Below are 26,723 nucleotides of genomic sequence, written 5' to 3'. Positions count from 1 at the left end.
ATTTATTTTAGAGGAGGTAGTGGGGATTGAACCCAGGACCTCATGCATGCTAAGCATGCACCCTACCACTTGAGCTGTACCCTCCCCCCTGCATTTATATTCATGAATGAAACTGGCTTGTTATTTTCTTTTCTGATAATATTTTTGTCTGCTTTTGGTATCATAGTTATGCTAGAACAGTCTGTGTAAAATCAGGATGACCTGTTCCTTGAAAGTTTGGTGGAGCATGCCTATGAAACTGTCTGGGCCCAGTATTGTCTTTGTGGGAAGATTTTTAACCACTGCTTCAATTTTGCCAATACTTAAGAAAAGTCAAGCTTTTTTTTTGCTTTTTTCCCCCTATTTTAAAATGTTTTATTGTATCTTTTATTACTTTCTGAGCTGCTTCTAAGGCTCTATTACTCTAGGAATTTGTTCATTTGTTAACATTTCAAAATTGTTGGCATATAGTTGTTAACAGTTGTTGGGTAAATTCTTGGTTCATCAGTTGTTTTTTTGTCTCTGTGTTAATCTTAGCTCCACCCTGGCACAGTTCTTTCTCAATTGCTGTCTCCTTCATGGGTATAGGAGGAATGCCTAGGGGCCTGCATGGTCTCCAACCTTTGTCCCAAGGTTACCCTGATGCTCCAGATAAATGGCGGGAGCAAAAAAAAATCACAGCCCAGGGACTTCCACCCTTCCTGGAACCACCGTTCTACTTTGGGCTGCTGTTTCTCCCTCCTCCTCTTTACACATCCCCACCTCATCCATTGGGGGCCCAACCATGGCTTCAGAGGATTCTTTGTTTTTCGGTGATGTTGACAGTTCCCTTAATCTCTCTCTGGCTTCCTTGGAGTCTCTGGGTTGATGGTGAAGGGAGTCACAGCTCAGGCTCTTTCTCCTGTTGGGACCTAGAGGCCCTTTAGCTGTGACCTCAGGGTTCTGTACCAGTGGTTTCCTCTGCGTGAGGGAACCTGGCCTGATTTATGCCTCCCTTTGCACTTTCTCCTGGGGCCAGGGTCAGGGTGTGGTGTGGTTAGGACTGAGTCTGGGAAGTATTTGGACCTAGCTGGAACTTGTTTGGGCTGGCTCCATCTGAAATCAAGGACTTGTTGGGCTCAATCTGGGGGCAAGAGGAGGGATTTCATGGGGCTTTGACCAGGGCTTAGCTAGTAGGGGCAGAGACCTGTGGAAGGTTAGGGCCTCCCGGGTCACTGCAGTGTCCCTTAGTGCTCAGCACTCCCTTGGCTTGTATCTTGGACCTTTGCCATGTGCTGTGGCTGGCTGGCTCTGGGTGACCCTTAGGGAAGGCAGCAGGACCAAGCTGGCCCAGCACCTGCTCCCTGCTGGGGTCAGATGGGATGTGTCCAGCCCTGGCCTGAGCCCCATGGAAGGTCCAGAGGCCAGGGTCCAGCTTTCCCTTCGCCCCAGACCCACTGGGTGACCTCAGGCGGTCCCTGTCCCTATTGACTCTCTGTGCATTCAGCCAGTATTTCTACTCCTCTTATGCCCCAGGCACTGATGTCAGTGTCCCCATCATTCACTCAGAGGCTCAGAGCCCCCAACTGGCGTTTGCTATGGTGATTCCTGAGGGTCTTCCCCACTCTGTCCTCTCTCTCGCAGGAGAGCTTTTCCCCTCAGCACGTTGGTCCGCTGCCCACTGTTGATCTGGTTTCAGCTGAGCCTTCCCTGGCCCAGGGGGTAGGATGAGGGCAGCCACTGTGGATGGGAGGAGAGAGTGAGACAGTGTTTGGGGCCTACAGGCTCCTTTATTTCACCCCAACCACAGACACACAGACCTGAAGCAGTGCTCAGCCTTCTATTAGAAATTCTGCCTCTTGGGGACAAATGTCCACTCTACATGCATCTTCTGGAGCATGCTGTGAGGGGTGGTGTCCTGGTGGCTGGGCAGGGTGCAGGGGAGGGGTCTGGCATCCTGTCCTCTGAGAAGGGACCTTAGTGAGGTTGGTGTGTTTGTGACAGTGGCTGGGGAAGGGCTTTCATGCCCTGCATGGGGGTGCACATGACGTGGCTTCCCAGACCAGGATGCAGGGCCCTTCCTGTGGGGAGCAGCCTGGGAGTGGGCAGGCAACACCTGAGGCCTGGGCTCTCTTGAGGGGCTGTCTGTTGGTGCCTCCAGGTCCAGCCCTCTGGCCTAGCTCCCAAGAAGATGGTGTTTCCTTGGAGGGTCACGGTGGGAACACCTGCCTTACACTGGCGATGTGCCCCTTGCCTGGCACTGTGTGCTCTCGGCCTGTTTCCTCCCCTGTGAGCTGGGCTCCTAACCCCTAAGAGGGAGGAGCCCCTGAGAGGGTCCTGTGGGCTCGTGGGCATAGAGCCGGTGCAGACAGTGTACGGGGCAGCACGTGACTGGGACAGGGGCCAGGCGTGGGGGACTGGGGTGTCCTAGTCGTCTTTGTCCTTGGCACCATGTTTGAGAATGCGGGTGAACTCCACATAGTTGAAGTTGCCTTTCTTATCAATGGGTGCTTCGCGGTACATCTCGTCCACCTCCTCGTCTGTGAAGCGGTCACCCATGGTAGTCAGTAGCTCCCGAAGGTGGTCCTCGTGGATGAAACCTGGGGGCAGGGCCAGGGCCATGAGACAGGCACTTGGGCTGGGACACACCTAACACCCCCTACCTCTAGGCCCCCCACCAGTCCTTGTAGGGGAGGGGCCAGGAAAAACCACAGCCCTGGTCTTTGTTCAGTTTGAGTTCGCCGGGGCTCCAGAGGGAAGAGTTCTGCAGTGGGACTGTCTGCAGCGTGTTCCTGAGGGGGACCTGGGGCTGTCGGGGGCAGAGGTGCCGACTATGTCTTGCTTTAGGAGTGTGAGCCCCGGAGTTCTACTGCCTGAGTTTGAGTGCTCATCCCCCTTCTTTCTAGCTATGTGACCTTGGGCAAGTTACTTAACCTCTCTTTGCCTGTTTGATCTGGAAAATGGGGATGAAAATATGCCAACCTGGTAGGGGACTGTGATGGAAGTCAGGAAAATGAACTGAATATGCTCAGGTCTGTGGTGCACCTGTTGCCCTTGAGAAACTACTGAAATGACTACTGCTGGCGTCACTCTGGCCTGTTCCTGGGAAAAACGAGCTGTGGGATAGAAAGTCCTTTGGAAGATCTGAAGATGGGGGCTGACTTCTGTACCTTGTTGGCCAGAAGGGCCTGAAATGGTTTGGTTTCTGGAAAGGTCAAAAGCAGAGGCCAAGTGTGTTGGGCCAACAGGCGAACTAAGTGGAAAGGCTTGGTGGATGTGGGCTGTTTTAGTTTAGCATTTGGGAGAGAGACCAGGAAAGCAGCATGGCTTTTATAGTTCTAGTGACAGAAACCAGCAGACAGATGATTTCTGTCCTGGCCTTTGACGGCAAGGGGCCCTGAAGTCCCAGCATGCCCAGTCCCACTTGCATATGCCGGTGGAGGGGGGCCTGGGGGAGGTGCTCAGCCCCAGCTCTGTCCAGGCCTCCATCCAGAGGCTGCTGACCTGAGGCCTCCTCGTCGAAGCAGGCAAAGGCGTTGCGGATCACGTCCTCGGGGTCCGTGCCATTCAGCTTCTCCCCGAACATGGTGAGGAACATGGTGAAGTTGATGGGCCCCGGGGCCTCGCTCATCATGCCCTCCAGGTACTCGTCCGTGGGGTTCTTCCCTGTGGCGGGAGGGGCGTTCGTGCCTGCTGTCACCTCCCATCCCCTCCTTGTCCCCTTCCTTCATGCCCCCACAGTAAGTTTTCTAAACTGTAAAGCATCTTTCTGGGACGGCTGGCTTTCTGATGGCTTCCTCCCCAACCCTGCTCTCCTGGCTGCCTTGACCAGTTTCCTCCTCTGGTCTGGGTATCCGCCATCCATAATGCTCTCTGAAGTGTAAGAGCCCACACCTGCTGACTGCTCTCTGCGTCTGGTGCTCCGTGTGCCTTATCGCATTAACTTCACCACCTGGGAGGTCAGCGCTCTTACCCTCCTGTGAGATCTGAGGCACAGAGATGGGGTGACTAGTCCTTGGTCACACAGCAAGTCAGCAGTGGAGCCAGCATCTGAACCTAGGCAGCCAGATCCCAGGCATGGTTTCAAAAGTAGTTAAACTGGTGAGCTTTGGTGTCACACAGGCTAGGGTTTGAATCCCAGCTCTATGCTTATTTCCCCTGCCTTTTAGAATTGTGAAGATGAAGAAGGCAATGGCTATAAAATGCACATAATAATGATTGGCACGGCCTCATGGACGTGAATCAACTGTGAGGTTCAAATCCTAGCTTTACCACTTAATAGCTGTGTGACGTTGGGCAGATTACTTAACCTCTCTGAGCCTCCGTTTCCTCATTTATAAAGTGGGAAGGATAATCACACCTACCTAATAGGATTGCTTTAGATTTGAGATAGTATCTGCAGAGCTGCTTCCTGTTATTTTATCTATTATTTGCTGCTCTTGTTTTCAACCCGAGGATAATGTTCCTAACCATAAGACTATGACTGATCTGTGGACCACTGAAATGAGCTACTAATGGAGTGTGGATTTTTCAGGGTAACTCCCCCCCCCCCAGCCATTGTCTGGCCCAGATGTTCTCACTGGATGAAGGGGTGCCAGGAGCTGGGGCTGAGGGTGGTTGTCTGTGGCCAGCACATGGGGAGGGATATGGAAGTAGGGCCACAAGTGGGTGCTGGTGTCTGGAGGCTTGGCCTCTGGGCCTCAGTGTCCCCATCTGAGCAATGATGAAATGTACTAGATTTCTGAGTCTGTTCAGCTCTAAGGTTCTGATTCTGGGGAAGTCACTGGAGTTAGTCTCTCAGAGCCTGACACAGGTAACCTCTGAAGGAGTGGGGAGGTGTTCTGGCCTCCCCCTCTAGGCCTCAGTTTTCCCATCTGTACAGTGGGAAGTCTATGCAATTCAAAATTTCTTTTAGTCACTGATCCCTTTCTTTAAATGAAATGGTACCAGGCAGCACAATCTACAGTCTGCCTGAGGTAGTTCTGTCCTGGAGTGGGCTTATCTGAGTTCAAGTCCAGTGCCCAACTGCTCTGTGCCACAGTTTCCCTATCTACTAAATGTTGAAAGTGATGGCAGCTATTCTCCAGGTGGGTGCCTCATGTCAGTGCACAGGAAGTGTTCCTTAGGGATGAGCAGCCCTTGCTGGGCCCACTTAGAGCCCCCTGCCTCTGCTCACCCATTGATGCCAGCATGTCATGCAAGTCCTCCTTGTCAATAAAGCCATCTCGGTTCTGGTCGATCATGTTGAAGGCCTCCTTAAACTCCTGGATCTGGGACTGGTCAAACATCGCAAAGACGTTGGATGTGGCCCGCTGTGGTCGCTTCTTGGTGGTCTTGGCCTTGGCCCGTTTACTGGACATCTTGGCTGCACGTGTGTGGGGCTTTCCTGCAGGCAGTGGGTGTTGGGGAAGAGACTGTGACCACAGGCCAGAGAACCTTCTGGCCTACCCCAGCTCAGCTGTTAGTGCCTGGGCCTGGCATTCATGCTCCCACAGGTTTGGGACTCCCGCCACACAGCTCATCACAGAAGCAGACAGCGTGGGCACTGTGTGATCTTAAGCAACTTCCTCAACCTCTCTGAGGTTCCACATCTGGGAATGGGACAGGAGTGCCCAGCTGGAGGGATTAATTGACTTATTGCCCGAGAAGCCCCTGGAATGGTGCCAGGCACAGCGTAAGCTATTTTTGCTGTGGCTGTTTGGGTGAGACACTTAGGATTGGGTTCAGTGCCAACCATTTTGGTGCTTTATCTCCTTTAATCCTTAATAGCATTTACACACTGTCCATCTCCCTCCAGGCGACAAGGTGGGTTGACTTGTGGGAGGCCCCAAGGCTCCCTGCCCCCACCAGCAGGAAGGAGCTGGGTCAGCGGGCCCCACATTCCTGACATTCCTCATCCTCTCTTCTCCTCCTCCTCATCCTTCTGCCCTCCCTGCTCTGGAGGTTCTGGAAGGCCAGTGTGCTGGGCAGTTTCCTTTCCCCGAACCTGCCACACTTGACCAGCCCCTCAGGGTGGGTGACAGGTCTGATTTGGGCCCTACTCCTTATTCTCACTCCTCAGTGAGAACTCTCCCAGAACCCCAGCTTCCTGTCACCCTTGTTTAGACCTGGCCTCCGAGCCTCCAGCCAGCCTTTCCCATTGCAGACAGACCCAGACCTGCACCTGTCACTTCACCTTGAAGCCCTTGAAGGTTCCTGCCACTCCCTCCCACCTGCAGTAAGTCTGGGCCCCTCAGCGTGGCATTCAGGGCCCTGTGGGAACCCTCCTGCCCTTCTCTCTGACTGGCCATAGCATCCCTCCTGCCACCTGTGATCCTGCCAAGGTGGGCCACTGGCTGCTCCCCAGACACCCCCAGACTTTCCTTCTTGGTCCTTCTCCTTGGAACGCCCTTCTTTCTCCAGCCCAGTCTTCAGACATCCTTTGGGGAGCAATCCCGCCGCCCCCCAGCTTTCACAATAAGCACTTAAAGGTATCTCTCCTTCACAGTCAATCAGGGCAGGTATAAACCCCGATTTGCACATAAAACCATGGTAGGCTAATAGATGCTTGTTTAATGAATGACTGTGAGGGCAACTGTGGCCATTCTACTGGCCCCACTGTACAGATGGGGAAACTGAGGCCCAGCAAGGGGCTCTTTCCCTGAACCCATGTCATGGCTTGTGAGGACTGTGAGCCTGAAGACCTAGGGCTGTGTACCCCTGCGCTGGGGGTGGTTGTGGGCCTGGCTGAGGCCCCAGGGCTGCTGCCCCTCCTTTTCCTCTGCCCTGAGTTCCTTGGTGGAGGATCTCCAGGAAGACTTCCCTACCTGTTTTTCACCCCAAATTATATGGTTATGAGTGTCCCTTGCTCTGTCTCCAGGCCGTTATCCCATGACCCTATTCAAATAATTTTTAGTCTTTTGTCTTTGAAATCTTAAACCCTGAACTGGGATGCTGGCCAGCCCCAGCCCTTCCCCAGGGCCACAGCTGCCTATAGTCCTGAGATGCTGGCTGCTGTATCCCCCGGAACTGACACACCTGGCCCTCGATGTTTCTCACATGGTTCAGAGAAGGTAGACAAAAGCCTCTCTCACCCATGACCTGGGTGGCAGTGGGATGGTGCCATTGGTATGGAGTGCCATCCTCTCCTGTGGTTCGTGCTTCGAAGGGCCCAATCCTTCCCTGAACTGGGTGTTCTCTGGGAACTTTGACTCATGGCACCCACAGAAGGCAGCTGAGGAAGAGTCCACTGTGCCCAGCAGAGGCTGTGATGGTCATCATCACTGTCACTACCACCGTCTGTAAAGTTGTAGGGCAGACATGGCAGGAGGAGAGAGAAAGCCAGGACCAGGGGCAGGAGTGGCCAAGAGCTTGCTCCCTGTTCTGATCCTGGCTTAACCCCTCGGTCTCCATGACCACCCCCACCCTCTTCTGTACAGGGGCCATGACAGAGCTTAGAGCACTGAACTTTACAATTTGTCCATCCCACCAATCTTAGGAAGCAGGGTGCACAGAGTGTGGTGCCCCCTAGCTGTGCCATTAAAAAAACTGAGGCCCAAGAAATGGCACCCATGAGAGGGAAAGAGTCCACTTGGAAGCCAGGACCCCTGGCTGGGCTTGGGTCAGGGGGTGGCAAATGGTCTTTCATGGTGGGCCTCTGGCAGCTGAGGGGCTGAGGACTCTTTGTGACCAGATACAGTTTCTAGTCTTGGTTGAGGGACTGGGGTCAGAGACAGGCTAGGCTCTTAGCCCTGGGGCCATCGCGTCCTCCTCCTAGGGGTCCTAGACACCAGGGATCAGATACAGTTGGTACGTGGTCTGGCTACAACTGGGTGCCACCTCCCCGCTCTGGTGCCTGAAATCCTTCTGTATCAGCAAAGGCAAGGCTTGTATTCCCCCTTACCTCATGGTCCCTATGGCCAGCAGTGCCAGATGCCTCGCTGATAAACTCACCTCATCTGAGGCAGAGTTAATTGAATCTTTCCTGAGAGTTTCAGGAGCAGCTGGAGGGCTAGGAAGGAGCTGGGGACCAGTTCCTGCAGCCTAGGTCCTTGTGCGGACCCCCGGAGTCGGAGTCGGGGGTAAGCCCACAGGGCAGACATTCCCCACCGGACAGGCCCGGATGGTCAGTCTTGGTGTGTATGGGCAGAGGTTACCCCAGTCTCCATCCCTCTTTCCTGCCCCAGGGAGATGGATGAGGGGACACTGATGCTCTGGAGGGGACTTGAGGAGCCCGACAGGGCTCAGTTTCCTGTCTGTGACACACATGGGTCCACTAGGGCAGGGAACACCGGTGACCACAGCCCCCTCCCGACCTCCCAGGCACCGCGAGCTCTGGGCTTGGCATCTCTAACTTCACAGTAAAGGGGCAGGACCTGACAGTCTTCCCTTGCCACAAGCCCACTGGTTCTCAGAGCCCAGAACAGTCTCCCTGCTGTCCAGCCCCACGAGCCCAGAGACCCTCCGACAACCCCCTGCGTCCCCAAGTTCCAGCCATGGCCATCCCACCGCCTACTTTAAACCACCCGGGCGGCCGGGCTCCCACCTGGTGCGGAGAAGGCGCTGGCTCGGTGCGCTGAGCGGAGCGGGTGCGGAGCTGGGGCTGTCGCGTCGGTCGGTGGGGTATGGGCTGGGCGCGGTGGGGGCGCGGGGCGGGGCGTAGCGCCCGGCCTTACAAGGCAGAAGAATGTGCGCGGCGGGGCGGGGGCGGGGCCGCGGCAGCCCGGCCTTATTTGGCTTCCACCCACGCACGGGGAGGTGGGGGTGCTCCTGGGTGAACCCCCAGGCTGTGAGGGGCTTCCCCATCGTGGGCCCGGGAGATGATGGGGGTGAAGGAAGGGGATTTATCTGGGTTGGCCCCTCCTCTCCAGCGAGGCGGGCAGAACATCCAGGGGTCTCCAGACCTCAGACCCTACCCCCACCTTCCCCCCCACGCCCCAAGGCCAGTTGTCCGGCCCATTCCCGTGGGAAGGCTTCCTTACACCAGACCAAGTATGGCTTTTTTCCAGTCCCAGAGAAGAGGCGTGTCAGAGAGGACCCATTGTCCTCAGGCAGAAGCACCAGTCAGGCCCTGCGGGTGTGGGACGATCGATCGTGGGGGTTGGGTAGGACCATGCTGGGGACAGCCCACCTCAGCCAAATCACTCTCCTTTTCAGCTGCCCTGTTTCCTCACCTGTAAAATGGGAGGGTGCTGGTGAGGATTCAGCTAAAGAGTCACCAGAAAGAGCCACGTGGCCCCTGGGGAGCCAGCGAGAGGAGCAGGGGCTGGGGGTCCCCGGGTTCATTCTTGCTGGAGAGCACACCCCCTCCTCTCCTCTTGTTGACCTGAGTTGGAGGATGGAGTCTGGGAGGACAGACTCATCCCCTCTGCAATCGGGCATCAGGCCCTGTCCATCTTGACCCGCAAAGGATTCCTTACCCATCAGCCCCTACCTGGGCTCCCTCACTGCTCTCTCCTGGCTCCCTTTGATCCAACACAGACTTTCTCAAGGAGCTTTTCTAACGCCCAGTTACTTACTCTATAAATATTACCTGGCACCTGCTACCTGCCAGGAACTGTGCTGAGTGCTGGGGAAATAGCTGTGAACTAAAGTTATCTGACTCAGGAAGCATTTGTTCTTGTGGAGGGAAATACTATGAGCTACATGGCTTGGAGGGTAGAAATAAGTGCCTTGAAGGAGAATAAAACAGGATGAGGAGAGAGAGTAACAGGAGGTGGGGGTTGCTTCCCCGGAGATGACATGTGGGCAGATCTGAAGTAGGTGAGGGACTGAATGCCGCCCAGTGGGCATCTGAGGCAGAAACCCAGCAGGGGGAGCTTGCCCAGCTCACCGGCAGGGAGCAGCAGGAGGTGAGTGTGACTGAGGGGAGGCGGGTGGGAGATGAGCCCTGAGAAGCAGTAGGGACCTAGCCCGGGGCTCCCTGTAGGCCACTGTTAGACGTCAGAGAGTTCTGAGCAGAAAGGTGGCAGATCTGGTTTGTTTTAACTGAATCGCTCTGGGGTGGGGGACGGGGGAGGGAGACCAGTGAGGAGCTGTTCAGCAGGATGATGTGTCCAAACTAGTGTGATGAAGTGAAGAAGGGGAGGGGTTCTAGACAGATTTTGAAGTTGCACCCAGTAGGATTTTTGCATGGACTGGAATGTGTGTGAGAGTCGAGGAAGACTCCAAGGGTTGTGGTGTGAGCAGCTGGAGAGAAAGCTGCTATTTTCTAAGATGAGTTGATTATGGAAGGAGCAGTTTTGGTGAGACGTCAGAAGTTCTGTTTTGGACATACTAGCTTTTAAAACTTTCATTTTGAAATAGTTTCAAGCTTAAAATAAAGTTATAAGAACTGTATAAAGAGCTACTTCATCAAGATTCTCCAGTTGTTAACATTTGGCTTTATTATATTCTCTTGTGTGTGTGTGTGTGTCCCTCAATCATTTGAGAGTGACTTGCACACATCAAGCCCTTTTACCTTGGAATACTTCAGTATCTCCTAAAAAGGAGATTCTATTACATGTCCATAATACAATGACTAAAATCAGGAAAAATTTTTATTGAAGTATAGTTGATGTACAGTATTATATGTTACAGGTGTGCTTATCTAATACAATCCATATTCACATTTTGCCAATTATCCCGATAATGTCCTTTACAAATTTTTTTTTCCTGATCCAGGAGCCAGTCCAGGGTTATCATATTTCTTTGATTTCCCTTTGTGTGTGTGTGTATGTGTGTGTGTGTAGTAAAATAACAAAGTTTACGAATTTAACCATTTTTAAGTATACAGTTATGTGGCATTAAGTACAATCACATTGTTGCACAACCGTCACCACCACCCATCTCCAGAACTACTTCATCTTCCCCAGCTTAAATTCTGTAGCCATTAAACTCCCCATTCTCTTCCCTCAACTGCTGAGCAACCATCATTCTACTTTCTGTCTCTATGAATTTGACGACTCTAGGTACCTTGTGTAAGTGGAATCATACAGTATTTGTCCTTTTGTGACTGGCTTATTTCACTTAGCATAATTTCTTCAAGATTCATCCATCTTATAGCATATGTCAGAATTTTCTTCTTTTTTAAGGCTGAATAATATTCCATCGTATGGAGAGACCACATTTTGCTTATCCATTCATCTGTCCATGGACATTTGGGTTATTTCCATCTTTTGGCTATTTGTGAATACTGCTGCTGTTAATATGGGTGTGGTACAATATCTTTTCAGGCCCTTGCTTTTGATTCTTTGGGGTATATACCCAGGAATAAAGTTGCTGAATTATATGGTAATTCTGTTTTAATTTTTTTTTTGAGGAACCGCCATACTGTTTTTCGTAGAAGCTGTACCATTTTACATTCCCACCAACAGTGCACAAGGGTTCTAATTTCTTACATCCTCACTAATGTCTTTTGATTTTCTGTTCTTTTTTAATAGTCATCTTATTGGGTATGAAGTGATAACTCATTGTGGTTTTGATTTGTTCCATAATAATGTTAAGCATCTTTTCATATGCTTATTGACCAATTGTGTATGTTCTTTGGAGAAATATCTATTCAAATTCTTTACCATTTAAAAATCAGGCTGTTTTTTGTTTTTGAGTTGTCAGAGTTCTTTAAGTATTCTAGATATTAACCCCTTATCAGATATATGATTTGCAAAAATTTTCTCCCATTCCGTGGACTTATCTGTTTAAATATTTTTAATTTATATAATTTATAAACCATAAAACCCACCCTTTTCAAGTATATAATTAAGTAGCTTTATAACATTTACAAAGTTATACAACCATCGCCACTGTAATTTCAGAACATTTCATCACCCTCAAAGAAACTCCATATTCATCAGCAGTCATTCCCCATCTCCCCTGCCCCCTTATGCCTTGGCAAATGCCAGTTTGCCTTCGGTCTCTGGATTTGTTTACTTTGGAAATTTAATGTAGATGGAATCATATTATGTGGCCTTTGGTGACTGGCTTCTTTCAGTTAGCCTAATGTTTTCCAGGTTCATGCATGTTATACCATGTATCAGTACTTCACTCTTTTTATTGCTGAATAGTATTCTGTTGATACCCCACATTTTGTTTACGCATTCATCAGTTGATTGATATTTGGGTTGTTTACAGTTTTTAGCTATTATGAATAATACTGCTATGAACACTGGGGTGTAAGTTTTTGTGTGGATGTATATTTTCACTTTTTTGATGGATATCTAAGAGTAGAATTGTTGGGTCATTTGGTATCTTAAATGTTTAAATTTTTGAGGGACTTCTAAACTCTATTCCTCAGTACTGCATCATTTTGCATTGCCACCAAAAATGTGTGAGGGTTCCAGTTTCTCCACAGCCTCACCAACACTAGCCTTCTAGTCATCCTTCTGGGTGTGAAGTGGTATCTCATTGTGGCTTTGATTAGCGTTTCTAATGACTAGTTATGTTGAACATCTTTTCATGCTTATTGGACATTTGTATATCTTCTTGTTTTTTTGTTTGTTTGTTTTTGGAGTAGAGGAAATTAGGGGTTTTTTTTTTGTTTGTTTTTTTTAATGAAGGCACTGGGGATTGAACCCAGGACCTTGGGCATGCTAAGCACACGCTCTACCACTGAGCTATGCCTCTGCCCCCATGGACATTTGTGTATCTTCTTTGGAGAAATAATTATTCAGACATTTACCCCATTTTAAAATTTCTTTCTTTTTTTGTTGTTGGGTTGCAAAGGTGCTTTATATATTCTAGCTACTACACTCTTACCAGATACATGATTTTCAAATATTCTCTCCCATTCTGTGAATTATCTTTTAATTTTGCTTGTTGCAAGAAGTATAAATGTTTTGAACTTTGATGAAATTTTTTTTTCCTTTGGTTTCTCGTGCTTTTTGTTGTCATATCCAAGAAACCATTGCCTATTCCAAGGTCGTGAAGATTTACACCTATGTTTTATTCTAAGAATTTTATAGTTTTAGCTCTGAAATTTAAGTCTCAAATCACTATAAGTTAATATTGTATCTGGTGTGAGGTAAGGGTCCAACTTCCTTCCTTTACATGTCATCCCAGCACCATTTGTTAAGACTGTTCTTTCCCCACTGAATTTTCTTGACATCCTTGTTGAAAACCAGTTGTCCATAAATGTGTGGGTTATTTCTAGACTCTCAATTCTACTTCATAGACATATACGTCTACCCTTAAGTCAGTGTCACACAATCTTGATTGCTTTAGTTTTGTAATCAGTAAGTGTGTCATCCAGCTTTGTTCTTTTTTCTAGGTGGTTTGATTGTTTACTCTCTTGCATTTTCATATGAATTGAGATCAGCTTGTCAATTTCTGCAGAAAAGGCAGCTGGGATTTTGACAGAGATTGTGTTGAATCTGAAGATTAATTTTGGGGAGTATTGCCATTTTAACATTAAGTTTTCTGATCCATGAACATGAAATGCCTTTCCTTTTACTTAGATCTTTTAAAATTTAATTATGTTTTGTAATTTTCAGTGTACAAGTCTTCTACTTCTTTTGTTAAATGTATTCCTAAATATTTTATTCTTTTTGATTCTATTATAAATAGAATTATTTTCCTAAATTCATTTTCAGAGTGTTTGTTGGTAGTTGAACTGTCTTTACTCACAACACTTCTGACGCAAAATATATAGGTTTTTCCCTCACACCAACTAACTCTCCAACTCTCTGGACACCAACTGGCCTACAATTCAGTTTAATTCTGACCCTTACTACCTGGAGTTAGCGTCAGACTCCACAGGTTTCGGGGCTCAATCCCACAAGATTGCCCTCACATCAGGCACCAGGTGCAAGTATTGGGTCACCAGGTTACCCACACTTTTGTCCTACTTGACTGTAGATTCGGGGTTGCTACAAATCCCTCCCTCCCCACCAGGATAAATAATTTCCTAGAACTTCTCCCAGACCTCAGGAAAACAGTTTAGTTACTATTATCACATTATTATAAATTATACAGCTCAGGAAGAGCCAAGTGGAAGAGATGCACAGGGCCAGGTTGGGGCACTGGGTGGCGAGAGCTTCCATGCCCTCTCCAGGGGTGCCATCTTCCCAGCACCTTGGAGTGTTCACCAGCCTAGAAGTCCTCCAAACTCTGTTGTTTAGAGTTTTTTTAAATGGAGGTTTCATTACAGAAGCATCATTAAATCTTTGGCCATTGATGATTGACTTAAATCCTGCCCCTCTTCCTTCTCTGGAGGCTGGGGAGTGAGGCTGAAAGTTCCAACCCTCTAAATATACCTTGGTCTTTCTGGCAACCAGCCCTTATCCTGAAGCTATCAAGGGACCCCAGTTGCTAGTCCTCTCATTAGCGTACAAAAGACACTCATCACACCAGAGATTCTAAGGATTTTAGGAGCTATGTGCCAGGAATCAAAGACAAAGACCAAATATTTATTTTTTATTAGATAACAGTAGAAATACAATTGATTTTTGTATTTTGATCTTGTTTCCAGGAACATTGCTGAACTCATTTTTTAACTCTTAGTAGTTTTTTTTTGTGGATACTTTAGGATTTTCTATATGAAAGATCATGTTATCTGCAGATAGAGATAATTTAACTTCTTTCTTTCCAACTTGGATGCCATCCATTCATTTATTCAGTCTAAATTCATTCTTGCCTAAATGCCCTGGCTGGAACCTCCAGTACAATGTTGAATAGAAATGGCAAGAACGGACCTCTTTGTCTTGTTTCTGATCTTGGGGGGAAAGCTTTCAATCGTTCACCATTAAATATGTTGTTAACGATGGATTTTTTTATTTTGGATATCCATTATCAGCTCTTTTACCCTAATTTGTTGAGTGTTTTATCATGAAAAGGTGTTTGGTTTTATCAAAGGTTTTTTCTGCTTCTATTCACATGTTCTTAATCTGGAACTTTTCCTTAGCTTTTTTATGTCTTTCATGCACTGACATTTTTGGAGAGTCTAGGCCAGTTACTTGGTGCTCCCTCAAGATTAGCTTCAGCTTATGGATTTTTGACAGGAGTATCATGGAAGTGATGCTGTGCCCTTCTCAGTGCATCTTATTAGGAGATGTATGATTTAAATTTTTCCCATAACTGGTAATAATAACTTTGGCCATCTAATGTCTGGCAAATTCATTCATCAGAAAATTACTATTTTTCCCTTTTGTAATTAATATGTTCATTAATATGTAATTTGTGGGGTGCTCTTTTGAGACTAAATATTCTGTTCATCAAACTTTTACCCATGACTTTCAACACACACTGATGATTCAGTTGTTCCTATGGTGGTTGTCAAATGGTGATTTTTCTAACCTTTCTTGCATCCTTTTACTTTTACTAGATGGTGGACATGTTAATTTGGAGATTACCTGTTAGACATCTAAGTGGAGATGGTGACTGGGAAGTGTAAAGTTCAAGGAAAGGTACAGGTTGTAGATTGAGATGTAGGAGTTGTCAAGGTATAGAAGGTTAAAGCCATTAGCAGTTGAGGGTCTTCAAGGGCCCATGTCCCCTGTTGGTCACCTGGGCTTCACCAGGCCTGGGGTCTAATGACATGTTTTGGAGATAAACCCTGGTGTTGACTGGGTCATCAGGGTACCATGGCTCCATGGAGGCTGGGACTGGGGGGCTCCTGTCTTATGGGAAGCTGGGTTCTGTGAAAAGAAATGCCCTTGCTCTGTTCAAAGCTGATAAAAGCTCTCTACTTAGTCTGGCATTCAAGGCCTGGCTAGCACCAGCCTGCTCCCTGAGCAGCAATGGTCTCCACTTCTGCCTGTGTTTGCCGTGCTCTTCCCTGCCACAGATTGGAGAACTCCTGCTCATCCTTCAAAGCCCAGCTCAAATATTACCTTCTCTGTGAAGTTACATCCTGCCTTACCTCCAACAAGGGCATTCATTTAGGGAATAGTTCTTGAGTCTCTCCTCTGTGCCAGGCACTGAGACTGGTGAAAAAAACTTTATTTCTGCCCCTAGGGAGCCCATTGTCTCCTGGTGGAGACAGATATTCACATGTAATCTCACAGATCTAAGTATCATTGCATCAGTGGCAGCAACAAAGACAAGTGGAGTGACTCTCATGCTCTGAGGGTAGGGCAGGGGGTTCGCACCAGCTTGGCCTGGCTGAGGTGCTTTGGGAGGGCTTCCCTGCAGAAATGCCAGCTGGCCTGAGAGCTGAGGAAGGAGTAGACGCATTGGTGGGGGAGCCATGGCTCCCTCGCAAGGCCTGAGGTGAGGCTGGAAGGCAGGGAGCAGGGGATGGGCTCCTGTGGGAAGTTCACCTAGAAACATGGGCAGGGGCCTCGAGGGCCAAGGTGAAGAGGCCAGATTTTCTCCTGCTGGTACTGGGAAGGCTATGAAGAGCCCTGAGCAGAGGGGACTTTTGAGGAGTCACTCTGGCTGCCATAAGGAAGGGCTGTGTGGACCACATTGATTTTTCAGATCAGCCAGGAGATACAACTTCATTTTAGATTTCTCTTATAAACCCCGCTTCATCGCAGGTGGTCTGGGGGTCCTCTGCAGCACTTGCTCATGCTGGCGTCCACATGGTCTTGGTCTCCGGCTCTCAGACCACTGGTGGCAGTGACTTTGCTGTCCTGGCCATAAGGCCCAAGTCCAGTGCTGCTCCTGGCTGCGGCCAAGCCTTCTTTCTCTGTTCTCAGCTATGGGGTGGGGACTCTGCAAGGCTTGGGGACCCACAAACCCTGGGGGCAGCAGGGGTTCTGAAGGGGAACCTGGGCCTCTCTGCTCTTTGACCTGCCTCCCCTGGGTGGCTTCCAGGGACCCAGGGATGGCGTCCAGTCTTTGCTCCGCTCTCTTCCTCTTCCCCAGCACCCTGCAGTATTCAGGAGGGTGTGTCCTGTCCTGTCTCTGGCCTTCTCTGTTCCCTCAAGGATTGTGCTTTGGAAACATAGAAACCAAGGACTCACTCCCAGCTTCTCTGGGAAGCTGCTGTTGGCCTTTCCCTGAAGTGACAAATGCCTCCCTGACAGAACAGAGTACAGGAGATGGGGCATCATCTAAGTCATGAGAAGATATAAATCCAAATTATGTAACATTCTCTAAGATGCTTGGACACTTAAAAAAATGCCAGTGTTAAGAAAAAAACAAAAAAAGTAGGGAAACTGTTTTTGATTCAATGAGACTAAAGAAACATGATAACTGAAAGCAGTGAGTGATGGTTCAGGATGGATACAAAGGAAAAGCCGTGGAGGACACTGCTGGGCCCTCTGAGTATGGCCGTGCCCTAGTGGGTGCTGATGTCTGGGCAGTGCCCTCCTGAGTAAGGAAGGTGCTTGAGGGCTGCTCGTTTGTTAAATAGGAGGGTAACAGTGGTATCGTGGTCACGCAGGAATGTCCTTATTCTTAGGCATTGCATGAAGTGTTCGGGTTGAAGCAGCATGGTGTATGCAACTTACTTTTAAATGGCTTGGGAGGAACGTCTGTGTCCTTTGCTGAAAGGGACAATGCAAATATGGCAAGGTCTTGACAGCTGGCGATTCTGGGTAAAGGACATTAAACTCTTCTTTTAACTCGGGGAGGGGGTCCTCTCTGCTGCTGCACCAGTAGGGCTGGGAGTGGGGGCCCAGATTCTGCACCTCAGACACATCCCTCTTCCTCGTGTTCTGACATGGGGTATAGGAGCCCTCCAAGACCCTGAGCTAACTCTCACGGCCCCGCCCCTGCTGCAGCAGGGGTGCTCAGGCTCTGGAGGGGTTAGGATCCACCCAGTCCCCCGAGGCATGTCAGGGGTAGAGCTGGGCTGCTAGCTGGACAGAGGCCTTCAAGTCCAGCCTGGCCACCCTATGTTCACTGACACCTCTGAGTACCTGGCTCAATGCCCAGGCAACCTGAAACCTGTTCACTTACCTTTGAGTCACTCAGCCCTGTCTTAGGGCAGAGGTAGGTCCAGGAAGGCACCAACCCTAGGAGTTGATCAGAGCCACCCATGGTCACTGGACACTCAGCCACCACTACCAGGATCCAGAGATGAGGGCATGCTGCTCCTAGCACAGGGGGTCTGGCCCACAGGGTTTGGAGGGGCAGATGAGTGGCCTCATCAGGGAGGGCAGGGCAGCCTGAACGAAGTTCCTGGGAAGGAGGCTCCCCTGGGCCTGCCGTCACCAGCATCTCAGCTGGGTTGGGCCAAGGGAGACCAGGTGTCTACAGCTCAGCCGGGCTCAGGAACTTTCTAAAAGGCATGTTCTTACCACCAGACACTGGTACCTACTGTTCCTTCTGTCTAGAACATACTTCCCCAGGCTTTCCCCTGCCTGCCTTCCCCATCCCTCAAAGCTGGTTAACACCCACTGGCCTCCCCAGCTTGACCAGATGCTCCTGCGCAGGCCAGTTGGGCAGTGCTGTCGGGTTCCCACATCCTCACTGTGCTGTCTCTTCTTTTCCACCACCTGCTGTAGACAGGAACTCACCTATGACATGTTCTGTGTCTCCCCCACTGGGGTGTGAGCTCTGTGAGTGACCTGTGGGTACTGGGCCTGGCACGGTAGGTGCTCAGGAAGTGCATCCAGTGCATAGAACCATCGGGGAGGGGCAGCTGCTGGGGGCAGCGAGTGCCCTATCCTGGGAGAGGTGCAGGCAGAGTCGGGGTCTATGGAGAGGGCACATCATCAGCGAAGGCAGCCCATCCTGGCTCCCATATGGCAACTGTTGATTAAACATTTCTCACTCCAAGGAAGCCAGGCAAGCAGATGTTGCACACTCATCTTCCAGATGAGGGAACTGAGAGCATAGTTTTCTTGCCCAGGGTCACAGGGCTGGTGTGTGATAGAGCTGGAATTAGAGTTTGCATTCCAGTCAACCTGTCTCCAAAGGGCTGCCATGGGGGAGGGGGTATGGCTAGGTCTCCTGGGGCATCCATTCCACCCGCCTCATCCCAGCCTGGCCCGTCTCGCTGCAATAACACCATGAGCCCTTGGTACACGTTACCTCATTTATTCTCACAACATGCCTGTGAGGTAGGGAGGGGCGGGGACTGTCCCCATTTTACAGAGGAGGAAGTTGAGGCACACAGAGGTCAAGTGACTTGCCCAAGGTCACAGACGGCGGCCAAGCTGGAATGGGCCCTAGAGCAGGCCCTCAGGTCACCTGGGGCCCCTGTGGCAGGTGCTGGATGTGAGGACGTCTCCAGTGCCGTAGTCGCGGACACAGGAGAGAGCAGCCCTCGTGCACTGAGCTCACTGCGGGCCGGGCCTCACCCTCTTCCTGCCCCCCACCTCACCCTGCAGGCCTGGGCCATTGCAGCTCAGGGCTCATGACACCCTGGGAGTGGGGGTTTGGGGCAGGGGAGAGAGAAGGATGACTGGGGTAAAAAAAAAAAAAAAAAAGAACAGAAAACTCAGAGACTGGAGAGATGGGCCCATGACCGGATGGGGGGTAGGTGGGAGGCCAGAAAAAAAGGGGGACTGCTTACACACAAGGTATATATTTTTACACACACTGGTACACACACCTAGATATAGTACATGTAAAAATATATGCTATTCACACACCTGCCTCCTGCCAGGTGCCCCGAGAGCCAGCGGTGGCGCTGGTGGGCATGGGTGAGCAGATGGGCGTTTGTTAAATATACACTCTAAGGTCTATGTGCATATGTACACATACATACAGACACAGCCGCCCGCCCCTCGGGTACTGTACACAGGCTCGGCCAGGGACAGACAACCCCTGGAAAATGGGGTCCCGCTCTTGAGTGGCCCCAGCTAGTCACTCTGAGTCATACATTTTGCTGAAGGAAGAGGATTCTGGAAAGAAGAAAAAGGCGGGAGTCTGGAGTGTGGTAACTATGGTTTTTATCTCATTCCCCTCCTCCCCCGCAAAGACTTCAACCCTCCTCATCTTCTCACAGGCGAGTCACCCGCCTGACGCTGCCCAGGGCTGGCGGAGCACAGTGGGAGGGCTGCTTCTGCTGAGAGGAACCTACATCTGCGTGCGCGCGTGTGTGACTGTGTGTGAGCACTTGGTGGGGGAGGAGGAGGGAATGCGTGTCCATCTCTCTGTCCTCTGTGCTCAACCACGAAAAGGGCTGAGAGCCAGAAAGCCGATAATCAGGATGGTGACCCCTGTGTGAGCTTTGAAGGGAAAAGAGAAAAACGTAAGAATGAAAACTCCAGGGTCAGAGCTGGGGTAGCAGGAAAAGAAGGAAGGACATGGCAGGTGCCCAAGGCTGCCCTTGGGCTGTCATCATCTTGTAAACAAGCTAGTTTAAGTTCTCATTAGATAGAACAAGTAAAAAGACCGTAGTCTGGAGGCTGGGCCGGGGAGCTGCCCAAAGAAGTCCATCTATCTAGTCCACCACGGCCAGCAAGAAGAAAAAAAGTTCTATAGTTTTCTGTTTTTGATTTTTTTGTGTGAAGTCTTCATAACCTAAAGCTGGAAGGGACCCAAAAAAGCCAAATCGTGAGCCCTTTTATGCATCAATTGGAAAGTTGGCTCAGGGTCTCTAGACAGAATAACCATACTAAAGGTTGAGAAAATTTTGTTCCATTCGCATTTAGTTTGTGTTTTGTTTTGTTTTGAAATGACTGAAAATTTCTTCCTGCTTCCCGGTCTCAGAGCCGGGTCTGGGCCTCAGGGACATAAATCTCGATGCTGTCTGCGCTCTCCGTGGCCGAGTTCTGCCTCACGGAAGCTGCCCGCTTGGCAGCCAGGAGTCTCTTGCGGGCCTCCTGACGCTGCTTGTCCCCAGCGTCAGAGGCCTTGTCGCGGCTCACTGCCGGCTTGGATTTAGCTGGCTTCTTTGGGACCGGAGGGGGTGGTTTCTTCTCTTCCTTTAGTGAGACAGTGAGGAGGAAGAAAAATAAAATAAAGGTGCCACCTTCTGTGTGGCGCTACCACCCACCGTATGCTGGCAGCTGGAGTCTCCACCCCAGCTTCCCCGCATCAGGCACAAGCAACACACATCTGGAACCAGGAAGCCACAAGCAGCGATGACGGCGGGAAGAGCACACGGCACAGGAGCAAAAAGCAAGCTTGGAATCCTAGAATATTCTAGTAGGGAAGTAAGACAGATCACCTATTCCCACCCCTGCCTTGAACCATTCAGAGTCTGAAACTCACACAGGAACCCCATAGCCAGAGATGGGATTTAACTTCAGGACTTTTGACTCCCAGGTCACATTTCACATGCTTTTCTAGGGGATCAGAACTCAACAAGGATCATAGTCCAGTAATCAATAACCAAAGGGGTCATTGGGCACCACTGTTTTACAGCTGGAAGCCTCAGGGAAGAGGCTGGCCCAGGAGGGAGAACTGGGTCTAGACCCCTGTCCTCCTGGCAGTGTGGGCCTAGGAGGAGGGACATTTTTCTGCCTCCGAAGTTCCAACAGCTATGTCTACCCTAGTGCTCCAGGCTGTGGGCATGTGTCTCTCAGGAACCCCATTTTCTGAACATGCAGGGCAGGGAGGCATGCTTCGGTTGGGCAGCCTCAACTACACAGAGCGAACGGCATGCTGGACGAGCGCCGAGCATGGACCCCGCGCACTGATGGACGTGAGCCCCCAGCTCAAAGACGACACACGGAGAAGGGAGCCAAGCAGCACTGACCGATGTGGGCAGCGTTATTGCCGACCAGGAATTTGTCCCTGGACTTCCCCTCCGCACTGCTCCATGCTCACCTTCCTCTTCTCGGGGGTCTCCACCAGCTGCCAGCTGTTGGCCTTGAGGTGGTAGAGTTCATCAAACTTCATGCTGATGTCCTCAATGGACAGCTGAAGCAGGTCCCAGAACCCTGCCAGGTCCTGGGCTGTTGGACGTGGGTTGGCGTCGGGGTTCTGTGGGACAGAGGGGGATCAGTGGGGCAAGCAGGGCAGAGGCCTGTCCTGTACCCCATCCCAAGTGTGGTCTCCTAGCCCTGCCCACCCTGGTCGAGGGGCTCTTGAGGCCTAGTCCTGCTCTCCTGTTACCAAGGTCAGGTCAGTATCTGAGTGAATGAAGCCAGTTCCTGATCACTGATGGCCCTGACGATGGAGCTCTCAGGGAGAAAGACGCAGTCCCACCATGAGAGCGGGTCCTGCACACACGGGGACTGAGGCCTTCGCCACCACTGCAGGGCTACAGTGAGAAAGGCCCTCATGTCCTTAACGTATGCCAGGCAGGCAACTGTTCTCATTTTACAGGGAGGAGGCAGAAGTTCCTGGCCACGGTCACACTAGGAGGCAGGGAGAAGCCAGGATCACTCCCAGGTGCCTATGATTACAGAATTCGTGGGGTTTCCCTCCCATCATTCTGTTCTCTGACAGCACGTTCCTCATCATGACTACCCCAGCCAACCCCCACACCCCCAAAAGGTCCTGGTGATGAACACTCGCCACTGTCTTCCACCCTGAGGAGTACACCACCCCTGGTCAGATGGACAGAGGCTTCCACAGGAAGAGCTGCCTGCCTAACAGGTAAGGGTAAAGGAGAGGGGAAACCCACCAAGCCTAATATTGGTGGCATTTCTTTAGTTCTTACCTTACGTACAGAGTATGTTGTATATAAACAAATCATTGCTGACTGATTTTTAACTTTCATGTGGCCGCTTTTACAGAGGTCAGTTTTCTATTTCAGAAGGTATTAGAGATCTGAAAGGACCATTCCTGGCCCTTTTCTCATGCTGGGCACTGACATGTGCCACTGTCATCTTTCCAACGAGGAAGCAGCACCTTCTCCATGTTAGGAGGTCACAGAGGCTTAGAGGCTAACAGCCCTGCTGTGGAAGAAGAAGACCCACACTCACCAAGTTTTGCTCACAGAGGCCTCGGAACTGCTGGAATTTCTGCGACATCAGTAGCTGGGCACTGCCCACAGCACTGAGGACTTTTCCTAAGACTGAGAAAGAGAAAGCAGAAAAACACTGAGCAGAGCACAAGGTTTGCTGGGGTGGAAGGTAGGATCAGGGTCATGGCTTTCACCTCCCCACCTGAGGATGACAGCTGCTACCTGGTGATGGCACTTGGTCTTCATTTTATTTACACATGAATCCACTCTCATTGTAAAAAAATGCAAACCACACACATAAAGTGAACCTCATCCCCTGGTTGCTAAGGACATTTTATGGCAATAAATTACTCTCATAGATAGACTCAAGAAGAAATATCTGATTAGAACAATAACTTTTAAAAAACTGAAGCAGAAATTAAAAAATCTTTCCTAGAAAAAAGAACCAGGCCTATGTGTTTTGCAGGTGAGATTTTTACAAAACCTTTAAGGAACAGATCATCCCTGTCTTATATATTTAAATTCTTTCAGAAAGTAATTACACAACTAATTTCAGGAGTCCCGAGAGAAGACAGGACATGCCAAGAACAGGCCACTTTCATCATGAACATAAATATAAATGTCTTAAATGAAAGCTAATAGACTCCAACAGGAGAGTGAAGTGTTTAGCCGAGGAATGTAAGGCTGAAATCTTTAGTGTGAGTTCCAGTTTTAAAGTGGAGGGAGACAAATGATACTATTCCCCCCGCCCACCCTGCTCCTAATCACTGAAACGCAAAACAGTGAACAAGAAATAGAAGTGCAACTGTCTCTTGGCAGAAGTCTAGAGCACAGTGCCTGAGGGAGGCTGCCATGTGCAGTGATAGCCACACAAGGATTATTCTTGGGGTTGAAGGGCTCAGATAAAGGTGGCAGTTTTGAGTTTTCAAAAGAAGCATACCTTGAAAGAAACCAATAATCTCTTACTTGAAATAAAAAGAGGGTGTGGCTCTCAGCAGAGCGTCCCTGAACCTGGCTTAGCACCATGGTGGGTGGGGATGGGGGGATGAAGACATATTTTGCGTAGTGAGCAGCCCTGTAGTTGTCCGAGAAGACAAGGCCGAAGGACGAATGCGCCCTGTGACCATCACTGTGCCTGAGGAGTTCCTGCCAGCCTGGGTCACAGTCCTGGCTCCGCTCCCACAATGGCCTACTTACAACAGCTCATCAAGGGAGAATTTCACCCCCTAAGAAACTAGGTATTAAAAAGGAACCAACACAGGAGCTAAACGAATATTACAGGAGCAGCAAATGGCAGGTGAACATTTACCAGAAAGTTGCTGCCAGAGAATAGATGAAAAGTGTGACATTTAGCCAAATATTTAAACAGAAGTTCAAAGCAGAGATAGAGGTGCTCTGAAAAGAGGTGCAAGACAATGGAAGGAGAGAAAACATGAGCTCTGGAACTTGTGCAAGAAAAAAAATCAGGCTGTCACAGAAACAAGGGCCACGCTGGAAGCAGCACAAAGAGTAAACCCTGCTGAAAACCGGTAAGGACAAGCAGAATAGGCGTGAAACAGCTGCTGGGGCAAAACCCTTCAGTTGCTTGATTAACAAGACAGCTTAAATGAATAGCTAAACTGCTGGGAATAAAATGACCACCCCCTCCCCACCCAGTAGGAAGTTGGGTATATGTGCCTGGCTTGGTCTAAAGTAGAACGGAAACAAAGGGCAAAGTCTCTCCTGAGAATTCCTAACCGTAAGACTGCACTTAGGTACATTATTTTTTTAAGAAATGAAAGAAGCAATTAGATGTATTAAAAAGAGACTATTTAAAAGAAAATGACTGAGAGACATGGGAGGGAGAGGGAGACAATATATATCTATCAGAGTTCTAAAAGGACAGAGAGAATGGAAGAAATTTATTCAAAGAGATGACTTAGAATATGAATAGAAGAACCCCACCCCAAACTCATTTTAGGAAGCTAGATCGCCCTAATACTAAGCCAGGACAAGGATGAGAAAGAATTATCAGCCAATTTCCCATGAACAAAGGCAAAATTATTAAATCGGGTATAAACAAAAGTCCAACGATGTACTAAAATATATCACAGTCTAGCTGGGTTTATTCTGGTAATACAAGACTGATTCAACACTAGAAAACTCTAATGACTTCTGAGTCTGGCTTTGAAAAATCAGTTCCTATCAGACAAACTGAACCCTTCCACCCAGAAAAGTTAAAAAAACTAAATAAAATACCCAAAACAACAACAACAAAATCTCTTTTAAGGCATTAAAAAACGACCAAGGCAATCAGTTTGAAAGGCTAAGATTTCAGTGAGAAGGGAAACTATACTCAGGCGTTACCCCAAGGCTGCGTGGCTAAGCAGCCAGGCAGAAAGCCCTGGTTAAGAGGCTGAGAAGCTGAGCAGAGCCTGCGGCAGTTTTATGGGGACAGGGAGACCAAAACTGGAATCCAGAGCTACCAAGGCAGACAGGACTTGGGGGAGAGCGCATCAAGCCGAGCAGAGCTTCCAGCAATCTTAAGATGCAGGAGGGACAAAACTGGAGCTCAGTGTCTGCCAAGGAGGAAAGACTTGGTAAATACTACAGCCTGTCACAAAACCCAGCTCTGAATTAGTTCAATCCCATATTGGATTAAGTTGGTCTGGCCCTACTCTGATTGTTCGCAAGAAGCAAAAGTAAATCCTTTCTTGAAGAATAGAAAATTGTCCTGGGCCTTAAGTTATCTCTGTAGGTCTCATATAGTTTCTGGCATTGAATAAAAATTACCAAGCACACCAGGAGACAGGCCCAAATGACTGCCCACCAAAAGAGAAAAACCTGAAAAGAGTAAAAGACCTACAGGGATACAGGTATGAGAGTTATTGGACAAGAGCTTTAAAATGACTGTGAACAAGTCCAAGAAAATATATGACATGACGAGGAATTTCAGCAAAGAACCAGAATCTTATCAAAAAGAATCAAATGGAAATTCTAGAATTAAAAAGATACAGTAAGTGAAATTAAGACTGCAGTAGGTAAGTTTAATAGATTAGTTACAGCTGAGCTATAAAATAATCCAGTAGAAAATAACCAGACGGAGGTCTAGAGGAGGAAGAAAAGAAAGGAAAATACAGAAGAGAATGCAGAAACGTATGACATGGCAGTCTAAAACATGTGGAATCGGAATCCTCAAGGAGAGAAAAAATTAAATGGAGAAGAAATTTGAGGAAATAATGGCCAAAACTTTTCTGAAACTGATGAAAGCTGTTAAAGCCAAAGAGTCAAGAAACCCTGTGAGCATCAAGCTGGGAAAATACAAAGAAAACCATACCTAGGCATCACAGTAAAACGGGTAAAACTCAAACAAAGGGGAAAATCTTAAAAGCAGGCAGAGGGAGAAAATAAATTATTCTTAAAGGAGCAGCGGGAAGACTGACATTTGACTTTTCGATACAAAGGCTGGCACCAGAACATGATCAAAGACATTTAAAAAGTGTTGAAAGAAGATCAATACCAACCTAGAATTCTATAGTTGACAAAAATACTATTCAAAAAAAGAGGGAAAAATACATTTTAAGACAAATGCTGCATTAAAATAAGTACTTAAGCGAGTTCTTCACAAGGAAAGTGATCCTAACTAGAAGCACAGAAACAGAGTGAAGAGTAACAGAAAGAGCACAAGGGTGAGGGTGAACGCGGACTGTATGAAACAGTGTCTTGTGGCAGTTAGAGCACAGACACAGAACTGAAATACTTCCCAGCAATAGCTCACGTGTCAGGAGGGGGATAAAAGTAACCTAAGGCCCTTGTGTCATCTGTGAAGTGGTAAAGGTACTAATTTAATCTTCACAAAGTTAAGGATGCAGGTTGTAATCTTTAGAGTAATTGCTAAAAGAATAATAAGCTAATATGAGAAAAGTAGAAATAAATATTTGATTAATCCAAAAAGAAGGCAAGGAAGGAGAAAAATCTGTTAATAGAATTTACCACATTACAGATTAAAAAAGAGAAACCATATGATTATCTAAATAGATATAGTAAAAAATTCCATTAAATTCAAGTTTTCTTAACCAGAATAAAAGTATCAACAGGCCTGTAATAAACTCATCATACTCAATGGTACAATGTTAAA

At 48.7% G+C, this 26,723-nt stretch overlaps 2 protein-coding genes across 7 annotated transcripts in view; both read right to left on the bottom strand.

Annotated features, from left to right (window-relative positions):
• Window positions 1-1,728: 1,728 nt before the first annotated feature.
• Window positions 1,729-8,636, bottom strand: MYL9 (myosin light chain 9). The gene is made up of 4 exons (XM_032462250.1): window positions 8,483-8,636; window positions 5,135-5,344; window positions 3,463-3,624; window positions 1,729-2,558 (listed from the first exon to the last, which is right to left on the bottom strand). Exons 2-4 carry the CDS (start codon window positions 5,316-5,318, stop codon window positions 2,386-2,388), a joined length of 519 nt encoding a protein of 172 aa, XP_032318141.1. The 5' UTR covers window positions 5,319-5,344; window positions 8,483-8,636; the 3' UTR covers window positions 1,729-2,385.
• A 10,188-nt stretch (window positions 8,637-18,824) lies between these two features.
• The window catches only part of DLGAP4 (DLG associated protein 4), a 176,064-nt gene continuing 168,165 nt past the window's right edge, over window positions 18,825-26,723 (bottom strand). For 5 of the 6 annotated variants that reach the window (XM_032462243.1, XM_032462244.1, XM_032462249.1 and 2 more), the window contains 3 exons: window positions 22,626-22,717; window positions 21,523-21,678; window positions 18,825-20,675 (listed from right to left, as the gene is read on the bottom strand). In XM_032462243.1, the coding sequence (XP_032318134.1) occupies window positions 20,457-20,675; window positions 21,523-21,678; window positions 22,626-22,717 (467 nt within the window). In that variant the 3' untranslated portion in view covers window positions 18,825-20,456. Of the gene's footprint in view, window positions 20,687-21,522; window positions 21,679-22,625; window positions 22,718-26,723 lie in introns of all 6 variants that reach the window. The other variant, XM_032462246.1, reaches the window with a different exon arrangement.

This window comes from Camelus ferus, chromosome 19 (genome assembly GCF_009834535.1).
Source record: "Camelus ferus isolate YT-003-E chromosome 19, BCGSAC_Cfer_1.0, whole genome shotgun sequence".
NCBI lineage: Eukaryota > Metazoa > Chordata > Mammalia > Artiodactyla > Camelidae > Camelus > Camelus ferus.
Note: the sequence above shows the minus strand (reverse complement) of the source record. Positions and strands in the feature narration are given on the sequence as shown.

Bases quoted from the DNA above. Each gene is read 5' to 3' on its own strand.
- MYL9 (XM_032462250.1), bottom strand. From the start codon at position 5,318: ATGTCCAGTAAACGGGCCAAGGCCAAGACCACCAAGAAGCGACCACAG. The intron at 3,625-5,134 runs GTGAGCAGAGGC...CTCCCGCCACAG, and splicing joins TGACATGCTGGCATCAATGG to GGAAGAACCCCACGGACGAG. The intron at 2,559-3,462 runs GTCAGCAGCCTC...CCCTGCCCCCAG, and splicing joins CTTCGACGAGGAGGCCTCAG to GTTTCATCCACGAGGACCAC.